At 41.1% G+C, this 18772-nt stretch overlaps 1 protein-coding gene across 6 annotated transcripts in view; it reads right to left on the reverse strand.

The window, feature by feature from the left end:
• Positions 1–18772, reverse strand: part of LOC126260180 (laminin subunit gamma-1-like) — a 389608-nt gene that overhangs the window by 145316 nt on the left and 225520 nt on the right. For 5 of the 6 annotated variants that reach the window (XM_049957448.1, XM_049957449.1, XM_049957445.1 and 2 more), the window contains 2 exons: positions 9594–9776; positions 312–509 (listed from right to left, as the gene is read on the reverse strand). In XM_049957448.1, coding sequence (XP_049813405.1) covers positions 312–509; positions 9594–9776 — 381 coding nt within the window. The remainder of the gene's footprint in view (positions 1–311; positions 510–9593; positions 9777–18772) is intronic. The other variant, XM_049957447.1, reaches the window with a different exon arrangement.

The raw sequence follows: 18772 nt of genomic DNA on the forward strand, positions 1-18772 counted from the left end.
TTTTATTATTCCTTGTATTATCAAAATGTAGGCAAGAGATATATGTCCTAAGTTTAGAATAGGTGTAAGATTACTTCTTAAGCAGATACCCTATGTCAATGTAAAAGTTTGTAATTCTGATTAGACAGAATATTTTTTTTTAATTTTTCTTGAGGAACATTTTTTAAGTAAAAAAGGGGGGTTGTTTTATATTCAGGGTCGTCTTATACTTGGGTAAATATGGTAAATCAAACAGTGAAAAACAGAAAGACAAAGAAGATGATCATTTAGTTTATTAATCACCAATTTTAGTCATTACATTGTGAGCTTACCTTGTGAGCATCTTTCACACTGTTCTCCTTCTGTATTGAAAATGCATTTCAGGCATACGCCTGTAGTAGCATTACAGTTCCCAGTATCATTGAAATCAATGTTACCATTGCACTCACAAGGCTGACACGACATGACAGGTCCATTAATACCATCAGGATCTCCATAATACCCATCTTCACAGATGTTACAGCGAGGTCCTATGAAAAGCAAAAGTGAAAGTGAAATTCCATCAAAAATATTTTTACCAAATTAAACAGGGTAAACTACTACTTGGATTTCTGTGTGTGATACTGCATCAGACAGAAAATTGTGTTTTATATGTTGTACTTCAAATTTAATTTATCATTAGCAATATAGCAGTATACAGTTTTATTTGGTGACAGTTTAATGCACTGTGAATAAAAATTACAATCATAGCACTCTCATACTTTAGAATGTTAAATAAAAATAAATTGTTTGCAATTTGTACAAAAAACTCGCAATTAATGACAATATACATGATTACTCTGACCTAAATGTGGCTACAGTGCCATGAGGATAAGCACTTAGGGCAAAAAATTAGTCGCCCTAGGAGACATCAAGCAAATACTATGTAACACCACCTCTAGCCTTGATAATGACCTCAATTCAGTAAAAAAGGCAGTCCACAACTATCTTCAGGAATATCACATGCAGCTGATGCCCTCATCGATGAGTAGATTCTGTTGCTGTTGCTGTTGTTGTTGTTGTTGTTATTGTTATTGTTGTTGTTGTTATGGTCTTCAGTCCAGTGACTGGTTTGATGCAGCTCTCCATGCTACTCTATCCTGTGTAAGCTGCTTCATCTCTAAGTACCGACTGCAACCTACATCCTTCTGAATCTACTTAGTGTATTCATCTTTTGGTCTCCCTCTACGATTTTTACCTTCCACGCTGCCCTACAGTACTAAATTGGTGATCCCTTGATGCCTCAGAACATGTCCTACCAACTGATCCCTTCTAGTCGAAGTTGTGCCACAAATTCCTCTTCTCCCCAATTCTATTCAGTACCTCCACATATGTTATGTGATCTACCCATCCAATCTTCAACATTCTTCTGTAGCATCAGTTTTGAAAGCTTCTATTCTCTTCTTGTCAAAACTATTTATCATCCATGTTTCACTTCCATACAGAGCTATACTCCACACAACTACTTACAGAAAAGATTTCTTGACACTTAACTCTACACTTGATGCTAACAAATTTCTCTTCTTCAGAAACACTTTCCTTGCCATTGCCAATCTACATTTTGTATCTTCTCTACCTTGACCATCAGCAGTTATTTTGCTCCCCAAATAGCAAAACTCAGCTACTACATTAAATGTCCCAGTTTCTAATCTAATTCCCTCAGCATCAACTGATTTAATTTGATTACATTCCATTGTTCTTGTTTTGCTTTTGTTGATGTTAATCCTATATCCTCTTTCAAGACACTGTCCATTCCAGTCAACTACTTTTCCGGGTCCTTTGCTGTCTCTGACAGAATTACAATATCATCAGCAAAACCTCAAAGTTTTTATTTCTTCAACATGGATTTTAATTCCTACTCCGAATTTTCCCTTTATTTCCTTTACTGCTTGCTCATTATATGGATTGGATAACATTGGGGATAGGCTACAACCCTGTCTCACTTCCTTCCCAACCACTACTTCCCTTTTGTGCCCCTCAATTCTTACAACGGCCATCTGGTTTCTGTATAAATTGTAAATATCCTTTCGCTCCCTGTATTTGACCCCTGCCACCTTCAGAATTTGAGAGTATTCCAGTCAACATTGTCAAAAGCTTTCTTTAAGTCTACAAATGATGGAAATATAGGTTCACCTTCCTTAATCTAACTTCTAAGATAAATTGTAGGGTCAGTATTGCCTTGCGTGTTCCATCATTTCTATGGAATCCAAACTGATCTTCCCTGAGATCGGCTTCTACCAGTTTTTTCATTCATCTGTAAAGAATTTGTGTGAGTATTTTACAGCCATGATTTATTAAACTCATAGTTTGGTAATTTTCACACCTATCAACACTTGCTTTCTTTGGGTTTGGAATTATTGTATTCTTCTTGAAGTCTGAGGCTATTTCGCCCATCTCATACACCTTGCTTACGAGATGGAAGAGTTTCGTCATGGCTGGTTCTCCCAAGGCTATCAGTAGTTCTAATGGAATGTTGTCTATTCCTGGGGCCTTGTTTTGACTTAGGTCTTTTAGTGCTCTATCAAACTCTTCACACAATATCATATCTCCAGTTTCATCTTCATCTACATCCTCTTCCATTTCCATAATATTGCCCTAAGGTATGTTGCCCTTTTATAGGCCCTGTATATACTCCTTCCACCATTCTGCTTTCCCTTCTTTGCTCAGAACTGGTTTTCCATCTGAGTTCTTGATATTCATACAAGTGGTTCTCTTTTCTTCAAAGGTCTCTTTAATTTTCCTGTAGGTAGTATCTATCTTACCCCTAGTCATATATGCCTCTACATTCTTACATCTGTCATCTAGCCATCCCTGCTTAGTTGTTTTTGCACGTCCTGTCCATCTCATTTTTGAGACATCTGTACTCGTTTTTGCTTGTTTTATTTAATGCATTTTTATATTTTCTCCTTTCATCAATTAAATTCAACTCATTAAATTCTGTTACTACTTCATCTCTCAAAGCTACTCATTCTTCTTCTACTCTATTTCGTTCCCCTGTATTTGTCAAACGTTCCCTAATGCTCTCTCTGAAACTCTCTGCAACCTCTGGTTCTTTCAATTTATCCAGGTCCCTTCTCCTTTAATTCCCACCTTTTCACAGTTTCTTCAGTTTTAATCTACAGTTCATAACCAACAGTTGTGGTCAGAGTCCACATCTGCCGTGGAAATGTCTTATAATTTAAAACCTGATCGCTAAATCTCTGTCTTACCATTATACAGTCTGTATGGAACCTTCCAGTGTCTCCAGGCCTCTTCCACGATATAACCTTCTTTCATGATTCTTAAACCAAGTGTTAGCTATGATTAAGTTATGCTCTGTGCAAAATTCTACCAGGTGGCTTCCTCTTTCATTCTTTATCCTCATTCCACATTCACCTATAACTTTTCCTTGCCAGCCGGTGTGGCCGAGCAGTTCTAGTTCGCTTCAGTATGGAACCGCGCGACCGCTACGGTCGCAGGTTCGAATCCTGCCTTGGGCATGGATGTGTGTGATATCCTTAGGTTAGTTAGGTTTAAGTAGTTCTAAGTTCTAGGGGACTGATGACCTCAGATGTTAAGTCCCATAGTGCTCAGAACCATTTGAACTTTTCCTTCTCTTCCCTGTCCTACTATCAAATTCCAGTCCCCCATGACTTAAATTTTCATCTCCCTTCATTATCTCAATAATTTCTTTTATCTCGTCATACATTTCTTCACTCTCTTCATCACCTGCAGAGCTAGTTGGCATGTAAAATTGTACTACTGTTGTAGGTGTGGGCTTCATGTCTATCTTGGCTACAATAATGCATTCACTATGCTGTTCGTAGTAGCCTACCCGCGTTCCTATCCTATAGCAACCAAATTGCAAGAATACTGTTTGCTGCGTTTCACTTGCTGTTCCAGATATTCCTGTGGGATTAAGACTGGTTGATTTAGTTGGACAGGTGTGGTATAGTACTTAGGTATTCATCAAAACAACAATGGATGTGTACAGTCCTGTGAACATGGGTGTTATAATCTTGGAAGATGCAAGTGCCCATAGCATACTCATCAGGAAGCTGTAGAAGAACAGGAAACACTTTCTCATCAAGAATGTTGAAATAAGCATTCTGATTCATGTTCACAGTGACCTGAATAAGTGAACCCAAGTCATGGTAGAAAAACATCACTTAAAACATCATAGAAACACTTCATACATGAACTGCACCCTTCATGTACTGTAAGTGCCTCACTGGACTGTCGATGCAACTGACACCTTGCATAATTTGAAAAGAGATAAAATCATGACTTGTTGGACCACATTGCATGCCTCCTGTTAGCTAGCACCCAGTTATTTGTCCCATTTAATACATGTAGCCCTGCTGAAAACAATGGCCTTTTCTAAAGTGTTTTGACTCCAGATTTCTGTTTTATGCAGTTCCCTTTGCAATTATCACTTGGGAACTGGTTGAGATGGACCTGCATTCACTGATAGAAACAATTCATCTTGGGTCACTAATATTTTATCTCATCAACTTATCATTAATAATATAGTTATCATACTTCTGTAGACCAATTACAGCAAGATAGCAAGACAGTACTCAAGTTTGGTTCAGTAAACAAATTGTTATCCCCACCTGCATTGTGGCTTAGGTGGTGAGTCAAATCAAAAATGTAATACAGACTGGTGTGTGGTGCACAGAAATATGTAGCAGAGAACTGTTAACATTAGCTTCAAAGTTCTTGCTCTTTTTCTAGTAAGAGTACACATACTCACAAACGTAACCATGCAGATAGAAATGGGTCATCATTGACTGACTGTAGGATTATACAAGATGACTTTGATACAATTCCTAGTTGGTTGATGAATGGTAACTTGCTCTAAATGTAGAAAAATATAAGTTAATGTGGATGAGTAGCAAACACAATCCTTAAATGTTGGAGTACAGCATCAGTAGGGTGCTGCTTGACATAATCACATTGATGAAATATCTAGGCATAATGTTGCACATTGATTAAATATCTAGGCATAATGTTGCAAAGTGATATGAAATGGAATGAGCACATCAGGTGGGTAGTTGGGAAAGCAAATCCTAGACTTTATTTTATTGGAAGAGTTTCAGGAATGTGTAGCTTGTCCATAGAGGAGATGACATTTACAATGCTAGTGCGACCCATTCTTGAGACAGTTAGAATGTTTGGGATCCCTTCCAGGTCAGATTTAAGGAACATATCATCACAATTCAGAGGTGTGCTATGAGTTGTTACCAGTAGGTTCAATCAGCATGCAAGTATTATTTTCTGGAGGTGCTTTGTGAACTCAAATGTGAACCCTTGAAGAAAAATTTTGAGAATAGGAATTTGTGGCCAACTGTAGAACAATTCTACTGCCGCCAATGTACATTTCATATAATGACCACAAAGATACAATGCGAGAAATTAGGGCTTATATGGATGCTTTTAGACAATCACTTTTCCCTTGCTCTTTTTCTGAGTGGAACAGAGAAGGAAATGGCTAGCCATGCATTGTATGGTGGATTATGTGGTTTATATAAATATGTAGGTGTGGATTTTATGTATTTTTCCATTCAAGAATTTCCATTATCTAAAATTATAATATCATTTAAACATTATTTATTGTGTACCTATGATATGAATCCCTTGATAAATATAAGTCTGCCATTGCTTATGAGCCTGTAAGTTCCCATAGGAATAATTCAACTGGGAGCCTGTGCGAACCAAGCACCGCATGGTATAACTCTTCACTAAAAAGGATTTCTTGGTATTCACTGGTTCTTGGTTAGCTTAATTAAATACAAATTGCTCAGTGCACAAATTGATAAGCATAGTAAATGCAAAACACCTGCAAATAATCATCATGTTCAGCACCACAGCTCATTGACACTAACACCAATGATTAATGAAAACCACCACTGCTGTTTAATAAAACAATTTATTGTGTTTCAAACAGTTTCACTCTTAGAACATCATTGGGCTGCCTGCAGTTAAACAAAATAAGACATTAGGGCAAAAGCTACAGTGTCTTAATCAATAAAATAAGTAACTCTCACTGTCAATAGTTTTATAATAAGTCCTCATTGAGTTATACCAATCATGATGTAAATCATCTTGTTGTCCTATGTAATCTTAAATATAAAATCTGGAAACAATGATCCCTAACATTTTGGCAACCATCGGGTAGCAGCATTGAAAGCATACATGGCACACTGTGCGCACTACATTATCCAGGCAGGGCCATCCACAAGAGATGTAAACAAGTAAACACACTACTTGGCCTTCCTCGAGTGTTATGTATCGATTGTGCAATAATAATTATTAGAAGATAAATCCTTACAAAGTGCTCACACAAAATTGCAGCAAATGATTAATTACACAGTACTGTTGTAAAGTAATTACATAAAATATAACAGATATGATAATTGTGATCTCACAGAATGATTATTGAATAAAGTGGTTAGAAAAGATGCAGTGTCACTGAACATGTAAAAGAGATAAAATAAGCAAACTTGTGGTTTTTGTCATATGTTGTTAACAGAATTAAAGTCAAGTTGCGTTAAACTTACTAAAATTATTTACAAACTAAGAGAAACAAATGTCAGAGGTTACACAAAGCTGTATCACCAATGGGCATAAAAGTGAGTGTCTCGTTACACAAACAGCTGTGATGTGATTACTTATAGTACACAAGAAACAGTAACTGCGATCATACACAATGACTGTGATTAAAGAATAAAAGTATTTACAACAAACAATGTACTGTCATTGATCACATAAAAGAATCCAAACAAATTATAAAAATGTATGAATGTTTGTATATATGTTCCACAGCTCCTCCTAAGCTTCTGGGTCGATTTGGCAACTTGACACACAGATCATTTAATGTCTGGAAAGAAGCACTATGAGGGTAAGAACCATCTACCTGTCAATGGGGTGGGAATGGGGGTGAAACGAAGTTTAGTCCATGATGTGCAAAAACCTAGACTTCATTCATCCAGTATTTGAGAATGAGACCACTTAGTCATTTGCAGCAAAATTTAAATATAATTTCAAACCTTTACAAAACTTTTTCTCACTGACATACTACACAAAATGATCAAAGAAAAAAGGTTACCCCTTACTACATTTTCACTGTTCATGCAGTAAAAATGCTGTATCAGGAATGACATTTTGATTTATTACTGCCTTACTACTAACTCTATTCATGACATTTTGCAGACAGTACTCATGTATAACACTGGACACAAATGCAGAACTATGTCATTGTATGACACTCAGTTCAGGAGATATAACATCATAAATGCTAAGATGCATGAGAAACTGGTACATCATGCATGGCAATTTAATTTATTACTTCTTTACTACTAACTCTACTCCAAACACATTTCATAGACAATATCTGCACATACCATTGAATGTACCTGCAAAATTATATCACTGTAAAACACACACTTCAGGAGTTAAAACACCATAACAATTGAGCTGCATGAAAATGAAAGAGAAGCCAAAATCCTCTTGAGATACAGGGGATATTTGACTAAAAATATGTGTGGATAAGAACCAGCAAGTTCCTATTAGGGTAGGTGTGATGGACAGGGAGCAGATGGAGAGAGAGAGGGGGGGAAGGAGGAGATGGACACAGTTGTGGGGAAGGAGGAAATGGACAGAAAGAAGAGAAGGTGGAGATGGACAGAGAAAGGAAAGAGAAGGAGATGGACAGAGAAAGGAGAGAAGGGGCTGGAGAGACAGGAAGGGGAGGAGATGGGCAGTTAGAGGGGGCAGAAGGAGACTGAAGATGAGAGAAGGAGGTGAACAGAGAGAGGTGGAGGAGAAGACGGTTGAGAGAGGGGGGGTAATAGATTAACAGAGATGGGAGGAGGAGAAAATAGACAGTGAAGGGGGACAGGAGATGGACTAATAGGAAATTGTAACAAATACATGCCCTGCCAACACCAGGTACTCAGCTATTCACAAACCATAACTGAAGTGGGTGGTTCATGTTATATGTTCCTAACAAATTAAAACAAGCTGTGCTGAGCTTACTACAAAACTGACCAATAGAAGAACAAATTCCAACACTTACATCGTTATTAGATAAAGCGGTGAGTAACTGATTACACAAATGATGGTGAAGTAATTATAGAAAATATAGCAAAAACTGTAAATGTGATCACACAAAATGATTGTGATCAATGAATAAAATTGATTAAAAATTACGTTATTAAATATGTAAAACTGTGTTTTTGTTAAACATGTAGAAGATTAAAATAACATAACTGGATGGTAAATAATTTAGGGGTAAAGCAGACCAATCACCAAATAGCCAAAGTTTTGAGGCATTGAAAGGCTCATACAAAAGAGAAAGAAAACTTGCCAGCTTTTGGAATCAATCCTCTGTTGAGCTAGGGAAGATGCACATGCACATGCACATGCACCCCCCCCCCCCCACACACACACACACATACACACACTGTACCCTACATTTTGCCAGCTGGATACAGTCTTGTGTTGACAAAGTTATTATCTAGTTGTGTTAAACTTGCCTTAATTATATATAATAAAAGAGGACATGTCAGTGCTTGTATTAAATTTTAACACCAGTAAGCAGACAGTAAAATGAGAATATGATCAAAATAATGACTGTGAAGTAAAAAACATTAACTGATGGTTGTTTTTACTTCCCAGTCAATTGTTTAATCATTCGTTAACTGTTTTATCTATTTAATGATGAAAAACTTTGAGCAAGCAATGCATTAAGTGCCAACACCTCACATTTTTTTAGCATTGAGATAGTTCTTCAGTCACTCATCCTTAAGAAACTTTGTGTAGTGAGAGTGCATCACATGTAATGCAGCCTTTGAAGCCATCATGCTGGAAAACAACTGCCAAGTGGATTTGGATGACACTACAGCACCTGTAAACATAAGTAATAGATTCTGATCTATTACTAATGTTTACAGGTGCTGTAGTGTCATCCACATGCCCAAGCACATGCACATGCACCCCACCCCTCCCCCCCACCCCCCCACCCCATATTCTCATTTTTCTGTCTGCTTACTGGTGTTAAATGTAATGTGATACACTGATGTATTACTAATGTTTACAGGTGCTGTAGTGTCATCCAAATCCACTTGGCAGTTTTCCAGCATTACAGCTTCAAAGGCTGCAGTGTCCTCTGCAGTCACAATGCAATGTGCTTGACCTAGACAAGGAAGCCAGCCATGCACGACACAATATTTTCAAACTTCTGACTCTGCTCATAGACGTGCTCCTCTCAGGAACATGTATTACCATACTGGGCCTTCAGTCCATTATTAACTTGTCTCAACTTTTTATGCAAAAACAGAACAACAAAATGCTATTCATCCCAGATACTGATGGTAGTGGAGGCTGCCATTTTTACACTGTCCCTGTGCTGGAGTACAAACATCTCTGCAATGCTACTTCCTGCAGGACCTCTGCAGGCTACTTAGAAAATAATTAACAACTTACAGGATCCTGGCACCATATTTTGAATCTGATTACGTATTTAGTTTTCATTTGACTCATCATACAATGAACTGATAGATATTACAATATTTATTTTACTTCAAGTGTACCTGTATAACCAGCTGGACATTCCAGGCAAACAATATTGCTTCCATTGTAAAGACAGGGCCCACCATTTGGACAAGGACATGGCATGCAATCAAATACTGAGCCTTGTAAAGCATTTCCATAAAATCCTTTTGCACATAACTCACAATTATGACCAGCTGTATTGTGCTGGCAGTTACATTGTCCTGAAAAATAATATTGGATGGTTTGTACATAAAATATAACAAAATTCTGTCCATTTCAAGCATTAGCATTATTACTGCAAGTTTACTGTCTTTCACATATGAACAACTTAACTTTAAAACTAGCTTTCTAGTTAGCATCAACAATTGCAAATGATGCAACTTCTTTACAGTTAGGTAAATGAGATAAAATAAATACAAAGGAAAATGGCAGTTGCAGTACTTCAGAAGTGAAGTGAAGGTACTGTCGGGTACAGCTAAACTGGTGGCTGTCCGACTTTTGCTTGACGTGATTCGGAAGAATGAAGACCTTCAGTTGAGTAATAATAACTTTATTGCGGCGCGTATCTGACGACGCCCGGCATGTGTGGACAGTTCGGGGGCTATAAAATTTTGCTTCCAATCTATACAGAGGATCCTCAATCCTCGGGAACTTCTGTAGTTAGGAGAGAAAATAATATCCGTCCACACAAGTCAGGAGACAAGGAACTACTCACTAACACTAAAAAACAAGGAATAATAATCATAAGAAACAGAACGTATATAAAAGTTATAAAACACAGCGCCTCTAGAGGCTGGGCGCGGAACTACACAGCGTTGCTACATCACTGTACTGACACACACGCACAGCACACACACACACACACTGGCGAGCTCGAAGTAGCGCGCGGCAGCGTCGCTACATCAGCCCCCCGGGCGGAAGCGGAGCGTCGGCGTCGAGATACCGCGCCGGAAAGTGCACCCGACGTCCAGAACGGGTCGTCCTCGCCGGAGGAGGAGGAACAACGTCAGGAGGCGGATGTTGTGCTGCGTTGGGCGGCGAATGTTGAAGAGCCGGCGCCGGAGATGTGGCGTCAGTGTCTGGAACAGCGGTAGGTGGACGCCTACGACGAGGTGCCGCTAGTGGGGTGTCAGGAAAAACATATGCAGGTTTAACCCGATTCAACGCGACAGTCGTCGTTTTGCCGTTCACTAGGATATCCATGGTGTGGGCACTGCGCCGTAGCACTTCATATGGACCAGAATAAGGAGCTTGTAGAGGCGGTTTAACGCCCTCAGTGCGGAGCATGACGTGACGACATTGTTCCAGGTCCTGGTGCACGAAAGTGGGCGGCTTGCCATGACGTGTGGCTTTCGGAGGGCGAATCTTTGATACATGGTCCCTCAATCGTCGCAAGAAATCCGGCTGGCCAGTAGCAACTGTCTCCGCGGCATCAGCGTCTACAAAGTCACCAGGAAGGCGCAGTGTTTCTCCGTAAACCAGTTCTGCCGCTGACGACCCCAGGTCTGGTTTGAAAGTCGTCCGTAAGCCTAACAAGACCACTGGTAGTGCGGTTGTCCAGGTTTCTTCGTGGCACATCAGCGCGGCCTTCAAACAACGGTGCCAGCGTTCGATCATTCCATTGCTTGCTGGGTGATAACTTGTGGTCTTATGGTGGGTGTAACCACAAAACTTGGCCAGCTGTGAGAACAGGTCTGATTCAAATTGCCGTCCGCGGTCAGTGGTAATATGTAGTGGGCATCCAAATCTTGCCAACCAAGTCATTGCAAAAGCGGAAGCTAATGTGTCTGCTGTGACATTATCCACCGGCACTGCCTCCGGCCAATGCGTAAAACGGTCGATCATTGTAAACCGATATCTTTGCCCGTTCGAAGGTGGAAGTGGTCCGACTACATCTAAATGAACGTGGGCAAAGCGGGCGGTGGTATCCGGAAAATCGCCGATCGGTGCGTGTACATGGCGGTTAATCTTGCAGCGTTGGCACTGAAGACAAGATTGGACCCACTCGCGGCAGTCTTTTTGCATGCCTGGCCACACGAAACGTTGCGATACTAGGCGGAATGTCGGGCGTACCCCGGGATGGCACAATCCATGCACTATATCAAAAGCTTGTCTTCTAAAAGCCGGCGTCAGAAAGGGACGAGGTCGGCCGCGAGAAACGTCGCAGTATAGCTGTGTGTCCTCCCCCGGAACATCAACAAGTTTCAGTTGCAATGCTGAAGCCGTGTCTTTAACATAGGCAAGGAGTTCTTCGTCGTCTCTCTGTGCCTGTGCCAGTGCAGGAAAGTCTATGTTACTGGAAACACTGCTGATCCGTGAAAGGCAATCCGCAACAATGTTGTCGATCCCAGAAATATGTCTAATGTCGGTAGTAAACTGGGCCACGAACTCAAGGTGATGAAATTGACGGGGAGAGCAGTTGACACTATTCCGACGGAAGGCGAACGTGAGTGGCTTGTGGTCTGTATATATCGTGAAAGTTCGCGCTTCCACTTGAGGGCGAAAATATTTCACTGCTTGGTATACCGCCAGGAGTTCACGGTCGTATGTGCTCCATTTTCTCTGTGCAGGCGAAAGCTTGTGGGAATAATACGCCAGTGGCTGCCATGCGTTGTCGGACCATTGTTGTAACGCGGCACCGATCGCCGTCTGGCTCGCATCTACGACAATTGCTAATGGCGCGTCGAGTCGTGGGTGTGCGAGAAGCGCCGCGTCAGCCATACTCCTCTTTGTTGCCTCGAACGCAGAACACATGTCCTCTGTCCACTGTATCAGAGACTTGCTATTTACCTTAGGGCCTGATAATGCCGCCGTCAAAGGTTCCTGCAGCTCCGCAGCGTGAGGAAGGTGTCGTCGATAAAAATTGAGCATCCCCAAAAAACGACGTAATTCTTTGATCGTAGTTGGTCGGGGTAGCTGCAAGATAGCGTCCACCTTCTCGGACAGAGGAAGAGAGCCTTCAGCAGAAATCTTATGGCCAAGAAATGTCACCTCTGACTGCCCAAAAACACACTTGTCCACGTTCAAGACGACACCGTAACGCTCCAATCGCTCGAAAATCTCTCGCAGATGTTGTCGGTGTTGATCGTGGTCAGCAGAGAACACTAACACATCGTCCAGGTAGGCGAAACAGAACGGCAGCCCCTGGAGAACCGAGTCTATAAACCTTTGCCAGGTCTGAGCGGCATTGCGTAAACCGAAAGTCATAAATTTACTTTCAAATAAACCGAAAGGCGTTATTATTGCAGTCTTTGGAATGTCGTCATTGGCCACCGGAATCTGTGTATACGCTTTAGCGCAGTCCAGGACTGTGAACACCGTGGCACCATGTAAAGCGTGATTATAATCCCTCAGTAACGGAACGGGATATCTGTCCGGCACCGTTCGCGCGTTAAGCGCACGGTAGTCACCGCATGGGCGCCAAGCTCCACCCTTCTTCGGAACAAGATGTAATGCGGAGGACCACGGGCTCTTAGATGGCCGCATTATGCCCTCACGAATCATGGCGTCAAATTCTGCCTTCGCTATCTTCAATCTGTCCGGAGCGAGATGCCTAGGTCGGCATGCTACTGGGGGACCATCAGTCGTTTGAATGTGATGCACCGTGTCATGTGGTATGAACCTGGGAGCGCCGGGCGGCCTGGTCAAGTTCAGATAGTTAAGCAGTAATTCAGTGTACTCACCCTCCGTAGCATGGACCAACTTGGCACTGTGCGTTGCGGTGTTGCGACGGAAACCCGTGACAGCTAAGCCAGTGACGCTGTCTACCAAGCGTGCGTTCGCGACGTCCGGCAGCAGGTGATAGTGCGCGAGGAGATCAGCCCCGACGATCGCCTCCGTGACGTCAGCAACTGTAAAATTCCACTCGTACGCGCGACGTAGGCCGAGATTAAGCTCCATCCTCTGTGTGCCATATGTTGCGATGGAAGAATTGTTGGCAGCCGTCAGACGGAAGGCAGTTGGCGGCCGGCAACGATGTATGGCTGTTCGTGGTATGATACTCAGGTCCGATCCAGTGTCAATTAAAAACTTAACGCCGGAACTCCTATCGGTAACGAACAGGCGCTTGGAGGATAACTGGCAGTCGGTTGCGCCTATTGTCGACCGCCGGTGGCGTTTGGGTGCGAGCATGGCGATGTGCACTTCCTTGCCTGATCGCCAAATCGTCGGTGGTACCAGCACAACGGTACCTCGCCTTGCGGAGTGGTAGTACTGCCGGAAGATCTGCTTCTCGAACGCCGCCGTCTGTATCGACTTCTTCTATTATTGTCGTCGTCCCGTGCTAGCAGCGCACTGACCTGGGCGCACAAAAGCTCAACCTTGGCAGCGAGAGAATCATGGTCGGCTCGTGCCACAGACGCGGTACTATTTGCACTGTTGTCCGACGCCGCGACTGCGCTGACCGGAGCCGGTGTGATCGCGTCCTGAATCCGGTCTGCTAGCTGCGCCACGTCATCCAGCGGCATGTCCGTTTGTGAGGCGATTATGGCTTTTATTTGCGGCGGCAACCTACTGCTCCACAGCGTTCTAAGCAGACTGTCTGGCACAGTAACGGTGTCAACTTTGCTGCGTAGATGTCGCAGGTATTGAGAAGGCTTCCTGTCGCCAATTTCTTCCTGTGTCAGAACCGGACGTATCCGGTCCTCTTGTGACGCGGCAACCCGTCGAATCAACTCTGATTTTAGCCTGGCATAAGCTCCAGCCTCGGGCGGTGCTGTGATTATGTCCTGCACCTCGGCTGCATAACGTTGGTCGAGTTGGCTCACAATCAGCGCAAATTTAGTTGCTTCGACCGTTATTCCAGCGCAGCTAAAACTTGCCTCTGCCTGCGCGAACCAGAGTACTGGGTTGTCGGGCCAGAACGGCGGCAAACGGACTGCAATCCTGGAGACGGCCTGCTGTTCGGTCATTATGTGCTCGTTACTTGCGTAGCTCACGACTGCTTCTTCTTAATCACGTCGGTCTCTGCTTGGATCACGTCGGGGTCACCACTTGTCGGGTACAGCTAAACTGGTGGCTGTCCGACTTTTGCTTGACGTGATTCGGAAGAATGAAGACCTTCAGTTGAGTAATAATAACTTTATTGCGGCGCGTATCTGACGACGCCCGGCATGTGTGGACAGTTCGGGGGCTATTAAATTTTGCTTCCGATCTATACAGAGGATCCTCAATCCTCGGGAACTTCTGTAGTTAGGAGAGAAAATAGTATCCGTCCACACAAGTCAGGAGACAAGGAACTACTCACTAACACTAAAAAACAAGGAATAATAATCATAAGAAACAGAACGTATATAAAAGTTATAAAACACAGCGCCTCTAGAGGCTGGGCGCGGAACTACACAGCGTCGCTACATCACTGTACTGACACACGCGCACAGCACACACACACACACACTGGCGAGCTTGAAGTAGCGCGCGGCAGCGTCGCTACAGTACCAAGAAGAAGAGGTTGTAACAATGGAAAATTGTACTGAAATGCAGGAGGATCTGCAGCGAATTGACGCATGGTGCAGGGAATGGCAATTGAATTTCAATGTAGACAAGTGTAATGTGCTGAGAATACATAGAAAGAAAGATCCCTTATCATTTAGCTACAATATAGCAGGTCAGCAACTGGAAGCAGTTAATTCCATAAATTATCTGGGAGTATGCTTTAGGAGTGATTTAAAATGGAATGATCATATAATGTTGATCGTCGGTAAAGCAGATGCCAGACTGAGATTCATTGGAAGAATCCTAAGGAAATGCAATCCGAAAACAAAGGAAGTGGGATACAGTACGCTTGTTCGCCCACTGCTTGAATACTGCTCAGCAGTGTGGGATCCGTACCAGATAGGGTTGATAGAAGAGATAGAGAAGATCCAACAGAGAGCAGTGCACTTCGTTACAGGATCATTTAGTAATCGCGAAAGCATTACAGAGATGATAGATAAACTCCAGTGAAAGACTCTGCAGGAGAGATGCTCAGTAGCTCGGTACGAGCTTTTGTTGAAGTTTCGAGAACATACCTTCACCGAGGAGTCAGGCAGTATATTGCTCCCTCCTACATATGTCTCACGAAGAGACCATGAGAATAAAATCAGAGAGATTAGAGCCCACACAGAGGCATACTGACAATCCTTTTTTCCACGAACAATAAGAGACTGGAATAGAAGGGAGAACCGATAGAGGTATTCGAGGTACCCTCCTCCACACACCGTCAGGTGGCTTGTGGAGTATGGATGTAGATGTAGATGTAGAACTTGAGAACAGCTGAAACTGTGATGTGTAAAAGTGAACATCAGTAAGTAAAAGAAGCTGACAGATATCACAACTTTGTACTTAAGGGGACTACACTACAATTTTAACATAGAAGTGTTTCTAAATGTGACAGACAGTTTACTGCTACAAAAAATATCTGAATTTAGTGACACTATATTTTAAACATACATGATTTAGAGCTACATGCATAAAGTAAGAGAGTTTTATAAGAATAAGTAATAATTTCTTGCAAGAAGCTGCAGTTTGAAATGCATCAGGGGGTGGGCAAGGTTCCTTCAGTGAAGATACAGTTTTGTAAGGGTATAACACTACACACATGACCATATGAAGGTAATATGTTGATTAATTGTGGGCTGTTACTGATAAGAGCCTTCCATTTGTTTTTTTGTCACAGCAAAATAGTTTCCAAAAAATATATGTGATCCTATTGATCATTTTGCATTACAGAATGATAAGTAGAGATACACTCTTGGAAAAAACTATTTGTTTAATATTGCATTTTTGTTTTATACTGTACATTACATTTGTAATGAGCAACAAACAGATAGCCATAAATTTCAAGAATTTTATTTGGGACAGTTTAAATTTTTTACTCAAAGTGTAGATATCTGATACATGGTCAATAAAATGCAATTAGTTTTACAGAAAGCATGTCATCAGATGAAAATTATGGGAAGGTCATAATTTAAACAAACATGTGAAATCTAGAAATTTTTATGTCAAACCTGTTATTAATTTAAATAATAATGTTTGTATTGAAATATTAAAATTGCAGAATCCAGAAACATAAATTTTGTTTATAACTGAGGTATTAATTGAAAAGTATTGTAATTAGAAAAGTTTAATTTTTCAGAATATTCTAGCATCAAACAGTAACCTATAAACAAATGAGAAGCACACCAGCTGCAGCTTCAGTTATTCACTTGTTGTTGAAATGTAAACACGAGTTCAGTCTTTCAGATGTTGTGAGTTTTTGTAAAAGAAATTATTGATTACAATATACATTCTCAAACTGTAATTGTGAAGAAGCCACTTCAGAAGAAAATAAACAGAAAAGGTATGTGTGAAGGATTGTTCCAATCATAAATATGAAAACCTGTCCAACAAAGCTGATGATGCCAGAGTTTATCTACAACTATTTTAGCAGAAGGCAAGAAAAATATAAGCAGCTTTATTAGAGTTTGTGAAACTTTATTCCAAATGACAACTATATTGTGCAACAGTTGTTGTTTAGCAACCCAGCATTAGTAATGAATCATACTGCATATTGTATTTAACAATATTCAACTATATGTGGAGATTTTGAAGAAAGAAATATAAATAGTTCATGTAGCTAATTTGGGAAGTATACTTAGATGTGCCATCTGAAAACACTTTTAAATCCATGTGAGAACTGCTTCACCTGTTTGCTTTAGGCAGTTCAAAACACACACTGTTACATCTGCCAATTCACTTACATCTGATACACAGTTGATGTTATACATTTTCTAAAATTGACCGCAAAATACACATTTTCATTTATGCCATAACACCTTCAAAGCATCAAGTGATCCAACACTAATATTAAAACTGTAAATCAATCATTTGAAAAATAGTACCAGTACAGAAAGTATCTTAATACCTATAGAAAAGAAAAAGAACAGCAAAAAGTGTGAGGAACATAGAACAGTGAGCCTGATATTGCATGCAGCCAAAGTCTTGCTGAGGACGCTCAACAGAAGGCTATATGGAAAGCTGGATTGCGTTATAGGAGATGAACAATTTCGTTTCAGGCAAGGAGTGGGAACTAGAGATGCCATTGGGCTACTGAGAGTGATAGGGGAGAGGTGCATGGAGAAGAATAGGAAGGTGTATGTTGTGTTCATTGATCTTGAGAAGGCTTTTGACTGTGTCATATGGGACAAACTGATGGAAATCTTAAGGAAACATGTAGTTGACTGGAGGGATAGACAGCTAATTAGAAATTTATATTTGAACCAGAGAGCAAGAGTAAGAATAGGAGGTGTGCTGAGTGAAGAAATTGAACTGGGAAGAGGTGTAAGACAGGTTGTTGTTTATCACCAACACTGTTCAATATATATATGGAGGAAATTATTAGTGAAAGTTTTGATGGAAGGAGAGGAGTTTGTATAGGCAGTCGGAGAGTGGATTGTGTAAGATTTGCAAATGACATGGTTGTGATGGAAGAGAGTACAAGAGAGATGAAACAAATGTTAGATGATCTAAACACAAAATTAGAAGAATATGGAATGAAGATTAACAAGAAGAAAATGAAAAGCGTGGTAATTGGAGGAAAGGGGAGAAAATGCCATATGAAAATAGGGGGAGAGGAAATGGAGCAAGTGAATAACTTCAGTTACTTGGGAAGTTTAATAATGGATGATATGTACTGCTCAACAGAAATTAGGAAAAGAATTGCAATGGCAAAAGAAGGATTCAAGATGAAACAGAAATTACTTTGTGGGCCACTAAACAAAGACCTGAGAAAAAGACTTGCCAAATGCTACATCTGGAGCATTGCACTATATGATGCAGAGACCTAGACATTGAGGAAGGAAGATGAAAGAAGATTGGAGGCACTAGAATGTGGATATGGAGAAGAATGAAAAAAGTGAACTGGTAAGACCAGTAAGGAATGAAGAAGTATTATGAATAGTTGGAGAACAAAGAAACATATTGAAAGTCATCAGAAAGAGAAAACGGAACTGGTTTGGACATTGTTTGAGAAGGGACTGTTTATTGAAGGAAGGAATAGAAGGAATGGTGGAGAGAAAAAGGGAGAGGGGAAGAGGAAAAAGAAGATATCAAATGCTGGACAATACCAAATGAGGCAAATATTAAGAAATGAAAACACTGGCTATGGACAGACAAAAGGAATAGGCTTAACCCACGACAAGACCTGCCGTAAGGCAGAATACAATACATACATACCAGTACCATGATTTCTTTTTGACAA

Source organism: Schistocerca nitens, chromosome 5 (genome assembly GCF_023898315.1).
Source record: "Schistocerca nitens isolate TAMUIC-IGC-003100 chromosome 5, iqSchNite1.1, whole genome shotgun sequence".
NCBI classification, from domain to species: domain Eukaryota; kingdom Metazoa; phylum Arthropoda; class Insecta; order Orthoptera; family Acrididae; genus Schistocerca; species Schistocerca nitens.